This window comes from Ptychodera flava, chromosome 3 (genome assembly GCF_041260155.1).
Source record: "Ptychodera flava strain L36383 chromosome 3, AS_Pfla_20210202, whole genome shotgun sequence".
NCBI lineage: Eukaryota > Metazoa > Hemichordata > Enteropneusta > Ptychoderidae > Ptychodera > Ptychodera flava.
Genome location: NC_091930.1, coordinates 35080664 through 35100980, shown reverse-complemented (window position 1 = coordinate 35100980; position 20317 = coordinate 35080664). Strand labels below are relative to the sequence as shown.

At 40.2% G+C, this 20317-nt stretch overlaps 1 protein-coding gene across 6 annotated transcripts in view; it reads right to left on the bottom strand.

Annotated features, from left to right (window-relative positions):
• Positions 1 to 568: 568 nt before the first annotated feature.
• LOC139129890 (dual specificity tyrosine-phosphorylation-regulated kinase 1A-like) overlaps positions 569 to 20317 on the bottom strand; it is a 107167-nt gene continuing 87418 nt past the window's right edge. For 5 of the 6 annotated variants that reach the window (XM_070695578.1, XM_070695580.1, XM_070695581.1 and 2 more), the window contains 9 exons: positions 13544 to 13803; positions 10499 to 10687; positions 9431 to 9578; positions 9018 to 9304; positions 7329 to 7475; positions 6604 to 6744; positions 6269 to 6399; positions 5739 to 5929; positions 569 to 4301 (listed from right to left, as the gene is read on the bottom strand). In XM_070695578.1, the coding sequence (XP_070551679.1) occupies positions 3436 to 4301; positions 5739 to 5929; positions 6269 to 6399; positions 6604 to 6744; positions 7329 to 7475; positions 9018 to 9304; positions 9431 to 9578; positions 10499 to 10687; positions 13544 to 13744 (2301 nt within the window). In that variant the 5' untranslated portion in view covers positions 13745 to 13803 and the 3' untranslated portion in view covers positions 569 to 3435. Of the gene's footprint in view, positions 4302 to 5738; positions 5930 to 6268; positions 6400 to 6603; positions 6745 to 7328; positions 7476 to 9017; positions 9305 to 9430; positions 9579 to 10498; positions 10688 to 13543; positions 13804 to 19611; positions 20141 to 20317 lie in introns of those variants that run through there. The other variant, XM_070695576.1, reaches the window with a different exon arrangement.

Genomic DNA, 20317 nt, shown 5'->3' with positions numbered 1-20317 from the left:
ACCCTGGAGTTAAAAACCCCTTCCTCTCCTAAAGCAGTGTTTCATTTGTCATATGCACATGTTAAATTATCCATGGCCATGGTCTCTACATTGTCCACCACACAGCAACACACACCACACACACACATGCACGCACATACAGGGTCCATACACTCAACACACACACACACACACACACACACATAGCTACAGGGTCCATGAGTCCACTAAAATTCAAGGGCTTTTACTGGCAATTTTCTTGGATTTTGTCAGATGCAAAATACTGTTTTCCATAAATCATTTTCACAGTAGATCATTTTTATATATCACTTGAAATATCATTTGTATGTTATCATTTTTGAAAATTGTGAGTGAATGATCAATTTCCAGGACTGTCCATGACTCCATTTTGTTTTCCAGGACTTTTCAGGGAGGCTTTGAAATTCCGGGATTTTCAAAGAGAGTATGGACTCTGATCTATGTACAGATCCATATCCCACATACAACCACCTCCTTACAAAATAATGTGATTCTCACTTATTTGCACACACACTCGAAGATCATCAAATAAAGACATCACACTAAATAATGTCGGTAATAACAATCTCTTTTAATTACTTCTGTCAATGATCGAAATTGAGGCCAATTCAGTAATTGGCAATTTATTTTGACAGTTGATAAAAGTCATCAATTACTATGACTACCTACCACTAATTAGGACACAGAAATCAATTAACAAGCATTAACCAGTTCTTGTAACTATTATTTAATCGGAGCTCACTAGTTGAAAGAGCGACATGCAAGGTGATCGACCAAGCCAGCCCTGGAACCTTATTCTGACCAGATCTGATGGCTTTGAAAAAAAACCCAACCGCAATCAGAAATTAGTTCTACAAACGGCTTGGGATTGTTACCTCACCAGCGACTTGAATCAGGTTTTCCCAGGAATCAATGACGAGTCTTAACTAGCAGTTTTTAAAAATTAAGCTACACTACTCGGGTACTAACCCCCCTCCCACTATGAGGTTAACTACTCTCTACTAATCATTACTACACAGAATCAGGAAAATACAAGCACTGGTTAATACTTGTTAAATTCTAAACAGATCAAGTGAATGACAGAATGCATTTTGTGTTATCATACAGGAAAAGGTGATCCCTTTCATATATAAAATGACTTTTAACACACAAACAATTTCAATTGTTCCATATTTTTTTTTCCACTTTTTGTCCTTTTTTAAACTTTTTTGTTTTACAGATTATAATTAAGACTACACAGTCTCAGCTAAATCTACAAAAAAGGTACTAGCTAAAATCTACAGCTCAAAGGAGTTTTATTTTACAAAATACAGTCTTTGGAGACAGGTTCAGACTTGAAATATTGGTTTTTTCCCATAAAAAATAAAAACCAGGTAAAATTAAAAACTTTCAAGAGAGAGACGAGAGAGAGAAGTTCAGTTTTTTACCCTTAATGCTTTCTGTTACCACAATTTAATATACATGCGTTTCCTTCAGAAACCATTCCTTTTTTCCTCCAAAAAAAAAACCAAACTGCTCCTTTGGGGAAAGTTAAAAAGAAGACGACACTTTTACAGAAACAGAAAACTTGCATCCAGATGTGCACTACATGTTGTGAACTTTCCGACTACGATGGAGCTTTCTGAAAGCCATAGTACACCGACGACACTCTGCACAAAAGTAACCACTGTTGTGTACCCTCAGACAGACAGACGGATAGACACACACAGACACACACACGGAGACAGACAAACACATGCATCAGGTCAAACGCGTGACCCCCCTCAAGGAACTGGGAGCTGATGGTCTCCGAGTCTTCTCCAATAACTCTCTGCTCTTAACGTAATGCTGTTTTGTTCAGAATTGAGAAAGAGTAATAAAACGAAACTGCTCTAAAAAGTACAAATAATGAAAAAATCTGTTCTAAAAAAAGGCCCTACGGACTTAAAAAAAGTTCATTTTCGTTACAAGTGTTGGATTTATAATTCTACAAATTAAAAAGACAAGAATTTTCATCCAGTTCACTCCGTGTGGGAATAAAATTTTGGGGCACAGACATTCTGGTAGAGTCTTACCTACACTGTCCTGTCTTTCACAAACACAATACAATAAATACGCCAAAAAAGCAGTTCATAGAAGCAAAAACAAATCTGAACAAATCTGACCAGACAGACAATATCTTTTTTTCCTAAACTTCTCCTTTTCCCCCCCTTCAATATTTCGAATCTTTGGTTTTGGGCAGGCGTTGAACACTTTAACATTACATCATGTCAGGGTGAAAATAGGGATTGGGGTGGTAGAGACGGATACGGTACAAGGCAGTGAGCTGTGTTGCCACGGTGACAGCAAAGCTGGCACGCGTGATCCTGTGGCTATTGGAGGAGAGACAGCAAGGTGGGATACACACAAACAAACATCAAGTAACACACTTCTCAAGCCAATTGTTACCCTTACCCTAACGCTGACAGTAGTTTTTTTTTGCAACACGTGAACAGATCATCCACATCAACTACACTGAAACATCACAAACAACAACGTCACTCCTCAGAGCCCCTCATCCGTATTTTTTTTTTCAGATAAAAAAATGCAAGTCCTCTGAGTGAACCATGTCTCCCCTCCCCTGAATATATTTTCCCTGTCTTGTAAGAACTCCATGCCATAGAAAGTTAAGACCATACCATTCAGAGACAGGGGGTGTAGGCACAAGAAATCAGGCATGCACGTTGCATTGAATTCTCTCTCTCAACTATGTTTACCCTACACTTGCAGAAGAAAAAAAAATTATGTGCACCTTTTATCGTGTTTGAACATGAAATGTTCCTTCAACAATTGTTGTTTTACTGACCAAAGTTGCATATTGTATCCACCCATATGTCATATTTGTGTTTTCTTCTCTTTGTCCTGCAAACATCATTTCAGACACACGCTGAGGGGTACAACGTGGAAGGCAGCCAATCATAATGCAATGTTCCTTGACCTTTCCTATTTTGTACTCCTTATCTTCATGGGAAAAGAAACAAAAACCCCTGTTGAGTGCAGTGACGACAAAAAACGGAAATATACAGTATCAACAGCACACATTTAGTTATCCCGAAGGGAATTCCCCGTAAAAGTCTTCACACAGCATTCTTGTTGGTCGAACCTTTTGACTTTGCCATAGAAGTTGAAGGAAAAAAATTGTAAAGCTTAGACACAAATGTACAGGTCCAGTGCTTTTTTTTTTGCAGTCTTTTTTTTTCAGTTTGTGTTTTCATCCTTTTTACATTTGATTCACTTTACATGATTTAGTCCGAGCCTGCAGATAAACGAATTCCACAGAGCATAGTTCCGAGACTGGAGTACAGAATTCAGTGATCAATATTTACGATAACTTTCTTTTTTTTGCTTTATATCTCTGGCGAGTCTACAATCTAATGAACTACTGTTACGAAGTCCTCGTCAATGACTAGCGACAGGGCTTTGTTGTACACACACCCCGACCATCGGGGACTCCTCCCCTCTCTCAACTGCCTGTCTCTGTGTCGGCTGCTGTGTCACTATGCTTTGACCGACAGTTGTCGCAGTCTGTGCAATTGTGTAAGGTAATGCGAAGCCTGGCGCAGGTGCGTACGCCGGCGCTATATGTAAATTTCCAGTTTGACTAGGTTCATGTGAAATTGAAGTATGGAGTTGATACTGGTTGCCGTGGTAACCGCCAAGCTGCATATTTAGGCTCCCGGTCTGAGTGCATTCCAAGTGTCCATGAGGCGGCGGTTGGGCGTACACAACGCCCGGCTGGGGCGCATGCAGGTGCAACTGTTGGTAATAAATTTGTCCAGGGTCAATGCTTTGAATCGTGGAAGACACAGCATGTAAATTGCTAGGGTCAGCTGCTGGCACCAGAACTGGCTGCGGATGTCCGTGGGGGTTGCTACTGAGCGCAGATGACGACGACGAGGTGGAGGAGGACGCTAACGGCGACTGGTGGTGGTGGTGGTGCTTCCGCGACCTGTGCGAATGGCTATGGCCATGTCCATGAGTGCTAGTACTGGGGTGTACTACAGAACTGTTCAGGTGGGATGTACCCACGTCACCGCCCGGTGCCGCCCACATTTGATGCGCGGCCTGCGGCGGGTGTCCCTGGTGGTGGTGGTGTTGTTGCTGCTGTTGCTGCTGCTGCAGTTGTTGGGCTGCAGCTTCGTATTCCATTGTGGATGTGTTGGCTCCCACGGCGGTCACGTGGTGGCCGGGATTTCCCTGTGAATGCACCTGTGTGTGTTGTTGAGTTGGGTCTGACCTTGCCCTACCTCCGGAAGATGCCCCACCTGAAACAGAATCAGTACAGTCAGCATTTGTTATCTCTTTACCACAGGTGAGTCAACATAAGGGATTAGAAAGGGCTGATGGTGACGTAGGTTTGCACGACACATTTCCTGCTGACATACAAATTTGCATGATAGGAACTTTTGGTAACTGATTCATACACGGAACTGAAGCACAGATGAATATATGTACATTATATATGTTATTGGCATAAACAATATATACGATTATTTGTGTAAGGATAAACTGTAAGACCAATTGAAAGACTGAGTGAATGACTTCTACCACAATGGGAGCCAAAAACATACACACAGAAAATTGGGATCTAAAAAGATCATGCAACAAACAGAGAAATTATGCCTTTAGAAAATAATGCACCTAAATAAGAGACACTGACACTTATCTGATATTAATTATCTGTCTCTGTCTGTCTGTCTCTGTCTGTCTGTCTGTCTGTCCCCTCCATCCCCATGCATGTGGATATACTTTGTGTCTAGTAGCATGAACTCTCATCACAGAGTGATGGGTTTGAGTAAAGATCAGACACATCAATGATCCACTGTCACTTATGTACTTCCCCCCAAAAGATGTCCACAACATTTTGAATTTGAAAAAAGTTATGCCAACATACGGGCTGTGACGGAGTTAGCCACGATGAGTTCAGCAGCAAACATAGATCTCTGAACAATATTTGTGGGGTATCAAGGGAACCAAATCATATAGCGAGATTTTTCCTGTATGGGACGAGTATCTTAGAGTATGTAAATGTGTTCAAGTGCAGAAGATAATGAACAAGGTGTTATTCATCAATATTTGACCTCTCTCAATACAGATATTCACTAGCCTGATTGTTGATACCTCATTAATCAAACAAATTGTGTTGACAATGTGTAAACAGTTCTGAGAAAGCTTATCAAGACTGCTGGTGAGATATTGACAACGTTACTGTTGAAAGTTCTTCATTTTGCTGTCTGGACCAAGCTCTGTCTTTAACCCTTTGAGTGCTGTAGTGTTTCCCACAAAAATTTTCGTGCAACATTTTACAAATTTTTATGAATTTTTCTGTAATATTTTTGATAATTTTGGATCAAATGGACATTAAATTTCAATGGCTACAGTTTTTAATCAAAATTTTGGCAAAACTTTAAAATAATTTGACTGGGGTTTATTTTATAGAGGCGATAAAAATAGACTTTGACGCTCAAAGGGCTAAAGCAAGTCAACATATGATTTATCAAACTTGCTGGATGAGCAAGACTAGTACTGTTTCAACCCATTGCACCCTGACCCAGTGGTGACCTATGACATCATGCGGACATTTTTTTCCGAGCCAGGTTCAAAGAGTTAAATGCCAGATAACTGGGACAGATACTTCACCTCGCAGGTCTACAAACATGATTTCAAATGTAGAAGTGACAGGAAGCATTTGCCATACTGACCTCTTGATCCACCAGAGCTTGACGCCGAAGAGGCTGATGATGAGCCCCCAACGCCAGCCTGCTGTTCAATGGCTGGACTGGTGGACGTGCTGTTAGAAGTGTTCGTTCCTTCATCGGTAGTTCGCTTGAAAAAAGAATGCTGTAGAGCGTGATATGGCTTTATCCTAGTTGTCGGGTCAAAATCCAACATCCTAAAAGCATAGACAAAAGTAAAAGTCAGCAAATGTACAATCAACAACAACAAAAGTTTGTTGCAACTTGACAAGACTAGTAAATTTAGAAAGTGTAATGGCATCATGCGAAATGCTGAGGAATATATATACCTACATGTGTGTCTGGAGATCTTCCTGTAGGAGCTTCCATTCTACATGGAAAATGCTACAGAATTGTGTGAGCGCCCTCTTGTGGGCATGAGCTCCAGTGGTGCATTGTGGGTAATTCGACCGAAAGGCTCCAATAAATCATGTGATTCACTAATTTATAGAATTCTTTTTTTCCTACTTTGCTGATTTTTTTTCCTTTTCACCTACCTTAGTATAAGATCTTTAAATTTCAAATAATCTGAGAGCGTGTGCCCATGTTCACCGGCCCTTCTGCCTCCAGGGCCACCAGTCTCAGCACCAATGATGTCGTGTAGTTTACGAGTGCCTGGACTTTTATACTGTAATAAAATTGATGACAAGAAGACGAAAAAAAAAAATTAATGAAACGAAATAGTGGTGTAAAAAGTGACATAAAACTTTAAACAGGGCAAGCTGGTGTATTTATTACACTTACAAATGCTCCACCTACAGCAATAGAAATATTAAAATTTTTATCAAAAAATGACATGAAATTCTTAGATTCACTGCCAGTTCTGACCTACCTTTTTACCGTCTCTGGCCTTTTTCAGTATGTATGTTCCATCAGGTAGTTTATCGAAGAATTTCCTGGCCTTGGGTGCTTGATCAAGTAAGTGCTTGGGAGGCAATCCTAACACTTCTACAACTTTGTTCATTTGATCCACCTGGTGAAGATAAATGGTTCAACCAATGAAAATGCCTGAATTTATGTATAAATTTTCAAAGAATTGATTTCCATTTGGTGTCAACATTGTAAGTGATGCACATCGTGTTCACAACGTACGGCACCCAGTCATCTAGTGAAGACATCACAGTGAAAACCGCTCAGCCAAATTCTCACCCTTAAAAAAGAGTGCTTCAATGACAGAGTTAAGTTTCGGTTTCTTTGATTTGAGAAAATCATAATAAAATTGAGACTTTTCCTATTAAATGACAATAGCATTTCCACATATCCATGTGCATATCCATTAAAGATGCTATGAATGTTGCACATAACCTGTTCATCCCTAATTCAGTGTAGACAGGTCCACAATCACCATTGACAACAACGGCTCTGGGCCAAACCATGGTGGTGAAAGGGTTAAAATACGATGGTAGATTTAACATGATGTTTCTGGTATTTCTCTTCTACCTGACAACTGTACAAAGATGTCAGGATGCCTATTCAATATGCTTCGCGTTTGTAACATGAATAACATTCCAAATTCCTGTACCATGCCAGATATGGATGGAATAGGGGGTCACTCACCTCATTTGATCCACTGAAGAGTGGCTCCCCCGTATGCATCTCGACCAGTATACAGCCTAAACTCCACATGTCGATGGCTAAGTCGTAGGGAATACCCAACAAGACTTCCGGCGATCGGTAAAATCTACTCTGGATATACTGGTAGATCTGGAAAACAAGGAAAACAATACACAGTACAAGGTTACCCATTTGTTGCTAACAAGGGTTCTACAAAGTTCTGTCAATTGCTAGTCTTGCAGAGTTATTCCTAACAAAATTTATGTAGCAGTTAGCGTGACTGCACCAAAACCTAAATTAACCAACACCTGTAGAGCTAATGTAGTCAACCCCATATGGTCTAAACTTGCCCCACTGAACAATAGGAATGTACCAAGTCATGGTAGTAAAAGGGGAAGGTTTAAATTTCATGTTGATATGCTGCATTTGTACGAAGAACTTTCCATACCAACATTTCAAGTGAGTCCTGATTCAGTAGGTGGCAGACTTACACCTGTATACTGGGAAACCGGGTTTGAGATGGTTTGAAAGCTGGAAAGTTCAGCATCGTGCAAATTTAATGTATTCACGGAGAATTAGGCAGGGTAACTTCCCTCTTGACTAACATAAATGGACTGCAATGTGTGCCAAAGTAACGCCAGCAATTTCATAGACTGTCAGGGACTGACATTGCAAGGGAGTCGCCCAAAGTGTAGAAGTCTCGAGACACAACGGAAAGCCCACTAAAAAATTTTGATAGTGGAAAGAGCCGCAAGACAACAAAATAATCCCAATGGGATTAAAATCTGAGTTACTGGCTGTGATCACAGAAACTGAAACTAGTCAAACTCGTAAAATCTTATTTTTTTATGACAAGGACGTGGCAACCTGTGTGCTCTTTTCATCTCTTTGAAGTACCTGTGTGTTGTTCTAACTGCTGAATGGGAAGGTATGGGGAAACAAAGCCAGATATTTGGATTGTGAAGATCCACTCTGCAATTTTATGACCAACTTTAATCAAAAGTGGGACCCTGCCCCTTACAGGTATTTGTTAATATTACGAGGGTTTTTTATTTTGACCGACGGGGTATTGTCTTTTTGAAAAAGAGGGAACAACAAGTGTATAGCCTGGGAACATGTGGTTGCAAAGGGCTGTAAATCTCATTCCCGGTAGTCCTACTGGGGAAAGATAAAAATTTAGGAAGATAGGCGCCATTCAACATGGCATGTCTGGAGAAAATTGAACCCTTAGCAGAGATTTCTCTTTCAAACAAGTGTTGATTAATCTTTGTCGGTACAGGATGAAATCTTGGTAAAATGTAAGGCTATATCTATGTAGTGAACACCTTCTGTTGCAATTAGATTTCAGGAGCATATGCAGATTTCAGTGAACTGTGTGGCATGTGCCTGTTCACTCGGCATGCATCCTTATACAAAGAAAATGCATCAGATCCAAGACATTTTGTAGACACCAGGAATTAGGGAATGGGGGGAATGATGAGGGGCGGGAGGGGGTGGTGAGGGGATGATGAGGGGTGGGAGGGGATGATGAGGGGTGGGAGGGGATGGTGAGGGGTGGGAGGGGGTGAGGGGTGGGAGGGTATGAGGGGTGGGAGGGGATGATGAGGGTGGGAGGGGATGGTGAGGGGTGGGAGGGTATGATGAGGGGTGGGAGGGGGTGGTGATGGGTAGGAGGAATCGGTGTGTACTCACCCTTTGCCCTAGTTGACATGAACTTCCGAAGTCCACAATTTTGATTGCACTTCTTTTAGGATTGCACAGTAGAATGTTTTCAGGTTTGAGATCACAGTGGATGATGTTGAGTTCCGGCGTCGCCAGGAACAGCAGCGCCGTGCACATCTGCTGGGCAAACTTGCGTGTCAGGTTGAGCGAGACGCCGCGAAAGTTGGTATTCCTCAGAAGGTCGTAGAGGTTGTAGGAGAGGAGCTCAAACACTAAGCATAGGTGATTGCGGAACACAAAGTGCCTTTTTAATCGAACTGTAACGAGGAAACATGTTTCAACATGATTATGGAAGGCTTCACATGATTGGTGGAAAAATATGGACAAATGATGTACATGGCCAAATCGACCAATCATAGACAAAGTTGCTCTTGCAGACTTACCTATATAATATTTACTTTCTGAATCGTATTTATTCATGAGTTCCAGCAATCGCACTTCAATCTGGGCCTGATTCAAGAACGGCTTCTTGTTTTTAATAATCTTGATGGCTACGTACTCTTGCTCCTCATGATCGTATGCTTTTACGACCTGTGATCAGAAAGTCAAAACAAAACGCCCAGTGAGGAAGAAAGTAACACATCAATCTGTGGCCACAGTCCATGTAGCCGACAATGAGATGCAAATGATATGCGGTTAAGGTCTCCTCAACTAACTTTCAGCTGGTTCTTCACTTCTACTATTTTTATAGTATTTTTTACAAAGGCACAGACTTATTCTACCTGCAACTTAAACTGATAGTGATTTTGTAGCTCATTCTTTACTATTTTTCATAGTTTTTTGGTAGCCGGTAACAGACACTTCGTGTTCGTGTCGGCTACATGGACGATCTGCCCAATCTGTAATAGTTTGAACTGTCAATTCCCGTACCTGGGTGGTACAGTTTCGTAAGGTGGTATGCGCCTTGAAAGTGAAGGACTTAGTAGTTTGCTCAAACTCTCCTCTCCAAGAAACTTTAAACCATTGTCTTACCAAATCAAGAATAAAAATCGGCGGTCACTATGCAAAGTTTGGAACTAGAGAAACTAACTACCTAACATTTACTGATATTTGAAATTCAAATGGCTGCCATCCCTGTGTCATTAACTTTAAGAGAAAAAATGAAATTTTCAATTTTCGAAAAATTAAAACAGTGAAATTGTTTCCTACCTCCAAGAGCTTTAAAATGAGCCCCCACAAGTGGTAGATCAGAAACGTATTGTAAAATCTGTCCCTGAGGCACATCCTACCTTAAAGTCTGTTGTCCAGAACATTGCTAAGATGAACAGGAAAACCCTTTGTGCGTTCATCCTTGTTTCATGTTGATACCCAGATTGAACACTCAAAGACAGGGGCTGCAGAGCCCAATGAGCTTACACATGGACACGTTTTTCTCATACACATCTGAACGTTTCTTTTTGCAAAACTGTAACTATTTCTCTGAACTTCCACTGTCTCAAACAAACGCATACCTGTCCAAACGAGCCTTTTCCTATAAGCGAATCAATTTCGTATCGGTCGTTCCATTTCTCTCCATTTTTCACGATGTAATCGTAATTGTCATCGTCATACCCATCATTGTAAACACGCGTCGGTTTCTTGGTCGTCGTCTCACCGTCCTGAGCCTCCTTAGCCCGCCTCTTCTTCTTGGCATAGTACACCTACCGAACAGAGAATAACGATGGATATGAAATGTCTGATTTGCTCTGTACAAAAAATATTTGAAAAACAAGCCCTCTACATTTCAAGTGCAGTGATCCGACGATCTGTTAGATCATTGCATGAGGACTTGACCTCCCCTTCACCAATAAGAGTTTGGAACACTCCTATTGTTTTCAATGGCAAATTTGGACTTCTGTAAAGAGAAACAGGGTGAAAAGAGTACACCAAAAGCAAAACTGTCGGCAATGCCTTAACAATAGAGCTATATATAGACATAGACCGCTTTAACATACAATTTGCATCACCTTGTCGCAAGATATTGTGATCTCAACGACACTTGGTGTTGTTGCACTTAAATAATGAACACAAAACACACAACATATGGCTGCCATATGCTTTAACACCTGTGAAAACTTTCCAGCTTGTTATCTGTTTTGTGCTGTAGTCTTTGACAAACATATTGGAATATAAAACAAACTTCTGTCTGAAAAAAGTTATTATTTGTTCTCAAAATGAATGCGTTGAACACATATCCTTGACACCCGATGAACAGGTCTTTTTTTGTTAATTTGGAAGGGAAAAAAAAGACTACCGCAAAATATAAAAGAGTCATGTGCAATTTGTTTAGTGTGACACACTTTTTCAAGAAACCAATCACCACTCACACTGGCGTACCTTGTGAACTTAACCCTTTCAGCGCCAAAGTCAATTTTTGTCGCCTTTCTAGTAATATATAGCCCATTCAAATTTTTTTTTCAGATTTTGCCAAAATTTTGATAAGAAAGTGTAGCCTATGAAATGTGATGTCCATTTGGTCCAAAATTATCAAAAAAATTACAGAAAAATTCATAAAAATTGGTAAAATGTTGCACTAAAAAAAATTACAGCACTCAAAGGGTTAATAAGATAGTAGAATATGAAAGACTTGCGGAAAACCTGTGGTTTAAAGTTTTAGAAATTCGTTGGCACAAACAACCCTACTCCCCGGTTGAACAATACCATCACATGATAAGCTTGAAGTGGAGGTGAAAGGGGAAAGCTGTTGAGGTGAGGGTAGATTGGGGGGGGGGGGGTGTGTATTATGCAAGCGGATGAAACAACTTCCACATCAATAGAATTATCACTAGAGGATCTGACAACAAGAAAGGCTGGTACTGCAAGCTCGGCACTCCCCTTTGTTTAGCTAGAAAGGTGAATGACCCCAGTGTGGTGTGTTGTCTGGTGTCTGTGTACTCCTCTTTGTCAGTACAAGATAACTACAGAGATTATTATAATAGATCTTCCTTACGCAGTGGGGTAATGTCCGCATGAATGACTTTAATAGAGAGTGTGGTTTGCTGATCATGAACAAAACTACATTTAACTCTCAGCTCTCTTTGTCATATGATATAAACATACAATTTGAACACTGTGACCACGAATTCTCAAAAAGTCCATTTTGATGAAAATTCAGGTATCTATAATTTTTCTTTTCAACAAATAAATAGAATGCCCTTACTGTAATTGTAAAAAGAACCCAGCATACAATACAACTATAATTGCTGTGGGGTTTTATCTCGAAGTTTTTTGTCAAACGATTATCAGTGTACAATTGAGATCACGATGAACCGTGGCAGTAATATGTAATTATCTTCAGATGCAGAATCAGGGCAGAATGACTCCATTCATCATTAACTATGCCTGACAGTAGATACAGCAAGAATTGCTGATGCTGAGGCACAACCAGTAGCAATTAAATGTCTACTGTTTCTGCAGTGCAGTGACCCCTGAAACAATTCACGAGACCAGACTTACAAATAAAATTGCCTACTTCTTGTTTCAGGTCTTTTTTACGCCCAAAGCATGGTTTTCCCAATATTTGAAGGATTACGAAAAATTACTTATTTCGTTTTCTGTTCCAGAAATAACACCTGCTGGTGCTGCCGCTGAAAGTGAATTCTTTCAGTGATATATCCAGTTTTCCTGAGATACGCAATCAAAAGCTTTGCTGACATTGTGCTGTGTTACTCATCGATAACACTGTAATCGTTGGTGATCGAACACAAGTGTGGGATCAAAATTCAGTGTCAACAACAACATTGGACCTCAGAACAGACTGCATTGTCAAGTTGAACACAACATATTTCAACGTGAATAAGGAATAAGGAGTGAAGCAGAAAACTGCACTTCATAAACGGAAAATATTGCAAAATCCCATAAAAAGTTTGAACTTATGGAGCATTAAGGGGTCATGACAACTAATCTGAAAAAAGAACTTAGAGTGATTTTTTCCTTGTCCAATTTTCCTTCATTGAAATCAGCACCAACATGGCAAATATTAATAATTTTAAAATTTGTTATGGTCATTTTTTTTTTAACACACATAGAATATACTTCAATCCATGTGAGGTTACAATGAGGCACACATAAACTTGGTATATGCGAAAGCAATTGTGCATGAAAACATGAAATTATTATCTATCCATACTGAATCAACAAGTGTGCAATTGAAAACAAGGCAGGAAAGGAACACTGAATAAATTAACCCTCTAAGTGCTGGAATTTTACCCTCTAAAATTTTGGTAAAACATTTTTCCAATTTTAATGAATTATTCTGTCATTTTTAAAGGTAATTGTGGACCAAATGGACTTCACATTTTAATGGCTACAGTTTTCGTCAAAATTTTGGGAAAAATTTGAAAAAAAAAAAGACGGGTATAATTTGTAACGGCAACAAAAACAGACTTTGGTGCTCAAGGGGTTGATTTATAAATATGTAAATAGACGGTTAAATAGTACATGAAGAGTTCAGACTATTTACAAAGTACCTGTCTGATGTTTTCAATTATGAAATACAAAATCTCTAGGCGTATTACCTCGTTAATATGCTTGTACGTTTTAATTAGGTCCACGCTCAGCTTCCGAAGTGGGGCCAGTGAGGCGTCTCGGAACGTCTGTGGTATGCGACTCTGCAGCGCAGCCATCTCTTGCTGGTGTTGCTGCTGGAACTGCTGTTCCTGTAGTTGCTGTACTTGGTCTGCTGTGAGCTGCTGGTAGTTGGCCTTCGGTCCTGCCATGGTCAATTCAATGCTGAGATTTGCAGGCTGTGAAAAGACATATCTCTTTTGAAATGAACCTGTCAGAAGACAAAAAAACAAAAGAAGGCACGATTAGATTCAGAATTAGACAATAACAATAATCCTTAAGTGGATCATAAAACTAAATTTCTAAACTTTTCTGTTCCCTAGACCAGGTCTAGGACATTTCATTGCAATGTCAGGGTCCCCCACTTGCACATTTTTAGTTGGGCTATCCCCTTTTGGGGGGGGCAATCTATTCATATGTCAATACCTATATAAAAGAATATATATTTTCCACAACAATAGAATATGCAAATAATGCATTGTTATGTAAAATTATCACCCCCTGGATTGTCCAAACTGTGAAGAACACTGAGAGAGCTCTATCTGTATCCTCCCTGCCCTGGCAAATCTGTGGATTGATGTGCTAAAAAAGATTGACAATTTGCAGTTTTGAGTGCACCCTGCCACCCCTATATCCAAAATACTGAGGTCCAACTGGCAACGCAACACAACAGGACTGTACCAAAATTTGATGGTGAAGCAGTGCCAACTCTGCAACGACTATTCCAAATTGAAATGAGACTGGAACACTGGATGACAATCAAAGACTTTGTTCATGGTGAGCTTGGAATAATTAAAGACTTTCCACATCTCAAATATCACTAGTCTTTGCATGTACATCGACTGAGAGATCAGAAAGTACAGTTTGACAAGGTGGAGCATGGTAACCTTGAACTTTTCACTGACACACACATCAATCTACATCTATGATCTAATCGACATTGACAACAAGCATAAACATATCCCCAATACAAAAAAACCTGTATTCGCCACGATTTTTCAATTTAATTAACTTCTGACTTGTAAAACAATTCCGCTGAAGAAAGGAAACTTAATTTTACAAGATCACGGCTGTGACTTCATCCACTTAAATATTCATTGGTACTTCCATGAAGTTTCACCCCTTGTCCAGCTCTCAATAGAATCAATATTGAAATTATCAACACCAGGGTTAACGTTCATTACTCCGCAATGATGATTCATTAACTGCAAATGAAGTGAAATGTACATCTGGCACACTGGGGCTGAAATTTACAACGAAATTGGCCTTGATAAGTAAATTAATTTTCGCACATACAATACGAAAAACAAATTTCATAATTTATTTCTCAAATGATTCATCATAGTGTACAGCACCTGGTCCCCGAACGTTGAAATTAATAATGACGCTGATTACGAAAGAACTGGGAAAATGTCATCTGTCTTATCTTATGAACAAGAAACAATATGGATCTTTTTGCTTGACGTGTGATGCCCAAATACTGACTGACATTTGATCAACTTTACCTCGCGTTGAATTGCAGATCACGTTTTTTATTTGTATATTAGCAGGTGCTGTAAATTTTTCTTCAATTCTTTTCGTTCCCCTTGAGGAATAACTTTAAATTCATCAAAGCAACTTGAAAAAGTTAACATTTTCATCACACCTCAAAATTTGATGCACTGTAAGCTGTGGAGAAACATGATGAATATATTTTCATACTGTGCCCAATTCTTTGTTGGTGAAGCTTTAAGTCTGAAAATCCGTCCCCATTCTGCTGTAAATTTGAGTTGATTTTTGGCATTGTCACACATGCCTTGGCATGATACATTTACCGAATTACAACAATAATTCAAGTCCTGGTGTTGCCTTCTTTGAAACTGACGATGAATTGTACATAACTAGACTACAGGTGGGACATGCAACTGACATCAGCTGTGAAAGCCCCTGTTCACTGAGACATGAAATTGACAACTCAGACTTGCCACAGCCTGAGCAGAAAGATGCACTCCCTTCGAGGCACGCTGAAATCGATGATAACCTAGTGGGAGTAAGCTGAATGTACAGCCTGCAGGGAGTTCATGTACAGACGATAACTGGCGCATGTGTTGCTGATAATGTACAAAGACAAAAAGATGGCCAGTGGGGTAAATCAAGAACTTGGTCAATACCAGGCAACCCTGTTTAAGCTTTTCCCCTATCAACTACATTACACACTGCATCCATGGTCCAACAAACCAAGCACTGTTACATGATTGTGATGTGAGCTTTCAGACCTTTCTGAACTGCATTGCCTTGACAGAAACTTCACCACGCCCTCTGATACCAAACAAACATACTTTTTTATAGCGTCATCATATAAACAGTGCCATCACGTTTAGTTTTAAAAGGGGTGAGTGTAATTTTAATAGTCGTATGTCATTAAGGCTTTCTCACAAGTATAGATTTCAACGACTCATGGGGCAACTGGCCACGGAACAAGGTTCTTCACATGAGCTGACAATGTACGATGCATGGCATCATTGTTCAAATGACCACATTGATGTAAACAGTGAAAATAAGATCACCATAGGCAAACACAGATTTTATACACTGAGTGAACATTGACGTTTTGTCATGCGGATTTTTAGAGAACTAAATTAATAACAGTGGAAGTGGGATTACCGGGTGGGGTGGGGGTGGGGGGTGGGAGGGTTTAATTGATCAAAACTCCACATTTCATGAAAACTGGTAACACACATGTACGCAGTAGGTAATATAGTTCACTGCAAGTTTGTCAAGCTTCTCTCCGCCGCCTTGTTCTCGGTATTGTCCCTTGTTGAATCCCATAACCAATAAAATATGAATAGCAATATTAATCAACATGGCTTTTTTATGACCTCAATATAATTTGTCTAAAGCACTTCCTTTTTGTAGTCTGGGGAAGACTAAGTGGTCACCATTAAAATATCATCATATTACAGTATAACTGTCAGCTCTCATTGAGTTATCTTGCTGGTCAGCCACAGCTTTTCATTATCAGCTTATAGAAAACATTTTATGACCCCCGATGTACTTTTCCTATATATGTACGCTCTGAGTTGGTTTCAATTGTCGCCACCAAAACAAATATCATTTATTTAATTTTAACACCACCTACATAGTACGTCCCAAAGATATAGATGAGTGTAGCTAAGAATTCTTTCACTCCTGCAGGATGCATGTTTATATATATATATATATATATATATATATATATATATATATATATATATATATATATATATATATATATTATATATATATATTATATATATATACATATACACACACACACACACACACACACACACACACACACACACACTGACAGAGTGAGTACTATGAGTATGATACACACTCAAAGCACATTGTGCTGTATTGGGATATATGCACACATCATACATTGACACATCCATATATATATACACATCCGCATGGAAACAAACACAATCAACTCCATAGCTTCTGTTGGAGGTCCATATATCATCTGTAGCATGTAGGAACAAGTTTCACGATCCAGTTCAAACACTAGTCCTCCTAAAGCGGATATGATAGTGTTTGCATTTTTCCTTGACACTTCTACCGTCCAATGTTTGCATTTCTTGATCACTAGGCATCGCCGAGACTGAGAGTAGAAGTGACAGAGAGAATGTTTTCTGCCAGTCCTGACTGGCCATACACAGTAGACAAGGAAAGCACTACCGCAGTGTTTCATAACGTGAAATATTAAAATGTGTGGACTGAAAATGAAAATGTAGGTCACTGATTTGACAACTCGCAGCTTTCATGTTCTTTCACACCCAACATGATTGTGAATTTACAAAAACCTGGTACACCGGCATTTCTGGTAGTTTTGCCCGTCATGTCCGACTGAACTACACGGAACACGGTATAGATATGGCATGCCAGCCTGAATTCATAATACTGCCCGTATTCAGCACTCTGTGTTGATAAGTTCACGGAGGCGTTGTTTGTTACGTGAATATCTGTGTAAATGTATCAGTTTGAACAGCTCTAAATGTTGATACAACAGGTAAGAGCAGAAGAAGTCTGTTTGCAGTTTACAGAGTCCTACATAAACTACATTAAGATATGTGTGTGACAATATCAGAAGTGGGTGACTGTAGAGCATCATATCAAAACAGACAACTGTCTGATGGGGGAATCACCCACACTGAGTTGTCCATTCCAAGCCATGACCCAGACAACGCGCACACGTGTCAGCTAACCCCACTAGCTAGCTTGGAGGTGAGGACACCCAGATCAGACAGTTCAATGTGAGTTTTATGAGGTATCAATATCAGGCATAATATTACCATGGTGTACACAAAGACAGATAGCTACCAGCCCTCAGATGTCGAAGTGTTTTTCTGATATCACTGGGGGTCATCCAGAACATGTATTATTAGCTTAAGGTATACGTTTCTGCGGTTTGACACAAATTTCTGACCCCATGGAAACACTTGTGGCTGTTGTTCTCATGGAAAAGCTGATCTTATGGGTGTCTCACTGTCAATTTTTCAAACTCATCTGACCTTACTTGATATTCTGAATGTGTTTGTTCTTTTTTTTGGGGGGGAGGGGAGGTTTGAGGAGATGGATATGGGAGGACAAGCTGAACAACATTTCATCAAAAGTTGACATTAAACTTGGATTGAGGTGGGGAAGGGCGATTGACTGCAGGGCAAAGAGATGTGTTCAGTTCAGTGATGTTCCATTAATTCTGTTGCTCAGAGAATTCTCAAGCTCTGCTAGGCGACAGTGAAACTGAAACTGTCGCATACTGATCTTAAATTTGTGTTAGAAGGATACTAGGAACTGTGCCTGGTTTATTTGCAACAATGTTTAAATCAGAAAGACCCTGTGTCTCTTCATATGCCAATGACCGTACTATATGATGATGAGTGTAAAATCCTGACGTTTTGAGGAACCTCAAGAATGGTATATTTGAGACAGTTGTGACCACTTTGAAGACACAAGGACACTATGAAGACACTAAAAAACCAAATAATTTGCTTTCAAAAAATGTTTTGCGCATGAATTATGAAAACTGTATTTTGTGACCACTGATGTGTTGATTGATCACCAATACCTAGAACAAGCTACAATACCAACGAAACAGACAATATTTGTCCAAATTCTGGCCGGTGGCAACTAATGGTGTGGACACAATTACAACATATTCAAGACGTCTATAAATATCATTGGCGGATTGCTAAGCTAACAGAAAGACAGCGTGTGCAAAAACATAGATGCAGGCTTCTCCATCCATTACCATTCTTCAATCCGACACGCCTCCCATTCAAAAACCGTGAGAAGTGTTGAAAATGAAACACAGAGACACTTTACAATTTTTAAGCATAATTGTGAGAGTAGGGGTGTTGCTGTCAGTTGTTTACAAGAAGTGAAAGCTATGAGATGTTCGTGGACAGTTCACAACAGGGCTTGGCAAGGACATATCACTTTGTACTTTGTGAGAAAGCGGTTTGACCCAGTAACCCCCCCTCTTTTCATCTGAATAGAACAATCCAGCTTTGAGTTGAACAATGGGGGATTTCTGTTGGTGTGGGCACTTTGGGTTAAAGTACTGTCTGAAAAGCGTGGGAGGTTAAACTGGTAGCTGTTGGCTAATTGGTATAGTTGTAAATATTGGCACTGCATCTTGTACAATACAGTGTTAGTTAAAAATTGCTATAAATTTTGCTGAGTAAAATGCCACGCATTTGACTCGACTCAATTAAGTTGACAGGAGAATATTCAGCTTGTTTGATACAGGGTCAAAGGTCACATACAGGTAACAGATCCTCAATGGCTTCAGGTACATGTATTTTGCCAAAGCAGTTCATACACTCATACGCGTGAAAAAAACGAACAAATTAAACATCTCAAAACTTGGATTTTGAACCACAATGCCTGGACATGAAGTGGTTCCCAATGTCAGGCGACCCTGAAACAGTGACACGCTTGACAGATGAATCACAATGTAAGACCGCTTAGAGTGGAGAGCTTGGCGTTTTACCTTTGAGTTGGGGCTCAGCTGGCCGATGAACACTCCAAGTGGACAGAAACTGATCAATACACACAGGTCCCTTGTCTCGCATAGTAGAGAGAAAAACAGTCAACACACCCGAGGTCCTAAAATCACACTGAAGTCGGAATACGCAGATCTCGCTGAACGGGTGACACAGATCTCCAGACCGATGAAGAGAACGCAATCTGCAAACACTTCCTGCGACCAGATATGTAACAACAGAAGTGGTGGGAAATTTTCCGTAGGCTGAGCAGCAAACCGGGGCTTGGCACCCTGGCTCAGAGTTGCACAGCTTTTAAAAATCGTCCGTCAGCAGTACCCGTCTTACAAGTTGTGCACGGATTAACTTGTAGCGACAAGTTGCAGCCTTGTTATCCCCCTTTAGTCTGGATTTTCTGTGAGCAAATACCTCCGGACGCAGCAACCGGCGGACTTGAGGAGCAACCGGACATGGCACTCCATAGCAACAGACTACGGCTCTGTGCATGTCAGAGCAGCTCTGGCCGGGACGAACAATAGCGCCTGCATGTAACCTATAATAGGTGTGAATTACAAGCACAAAGGGACAGCCTTCTCTCTGCACAGTAAATCAAGCATGTAGCCACTTGTTCGTCTCCGCAGTCAAACCCCCCTCCCCCCACAGCACCCCTTGGGGTTACAAGTTTCGACATATCTACCACCTTGACACAGATTG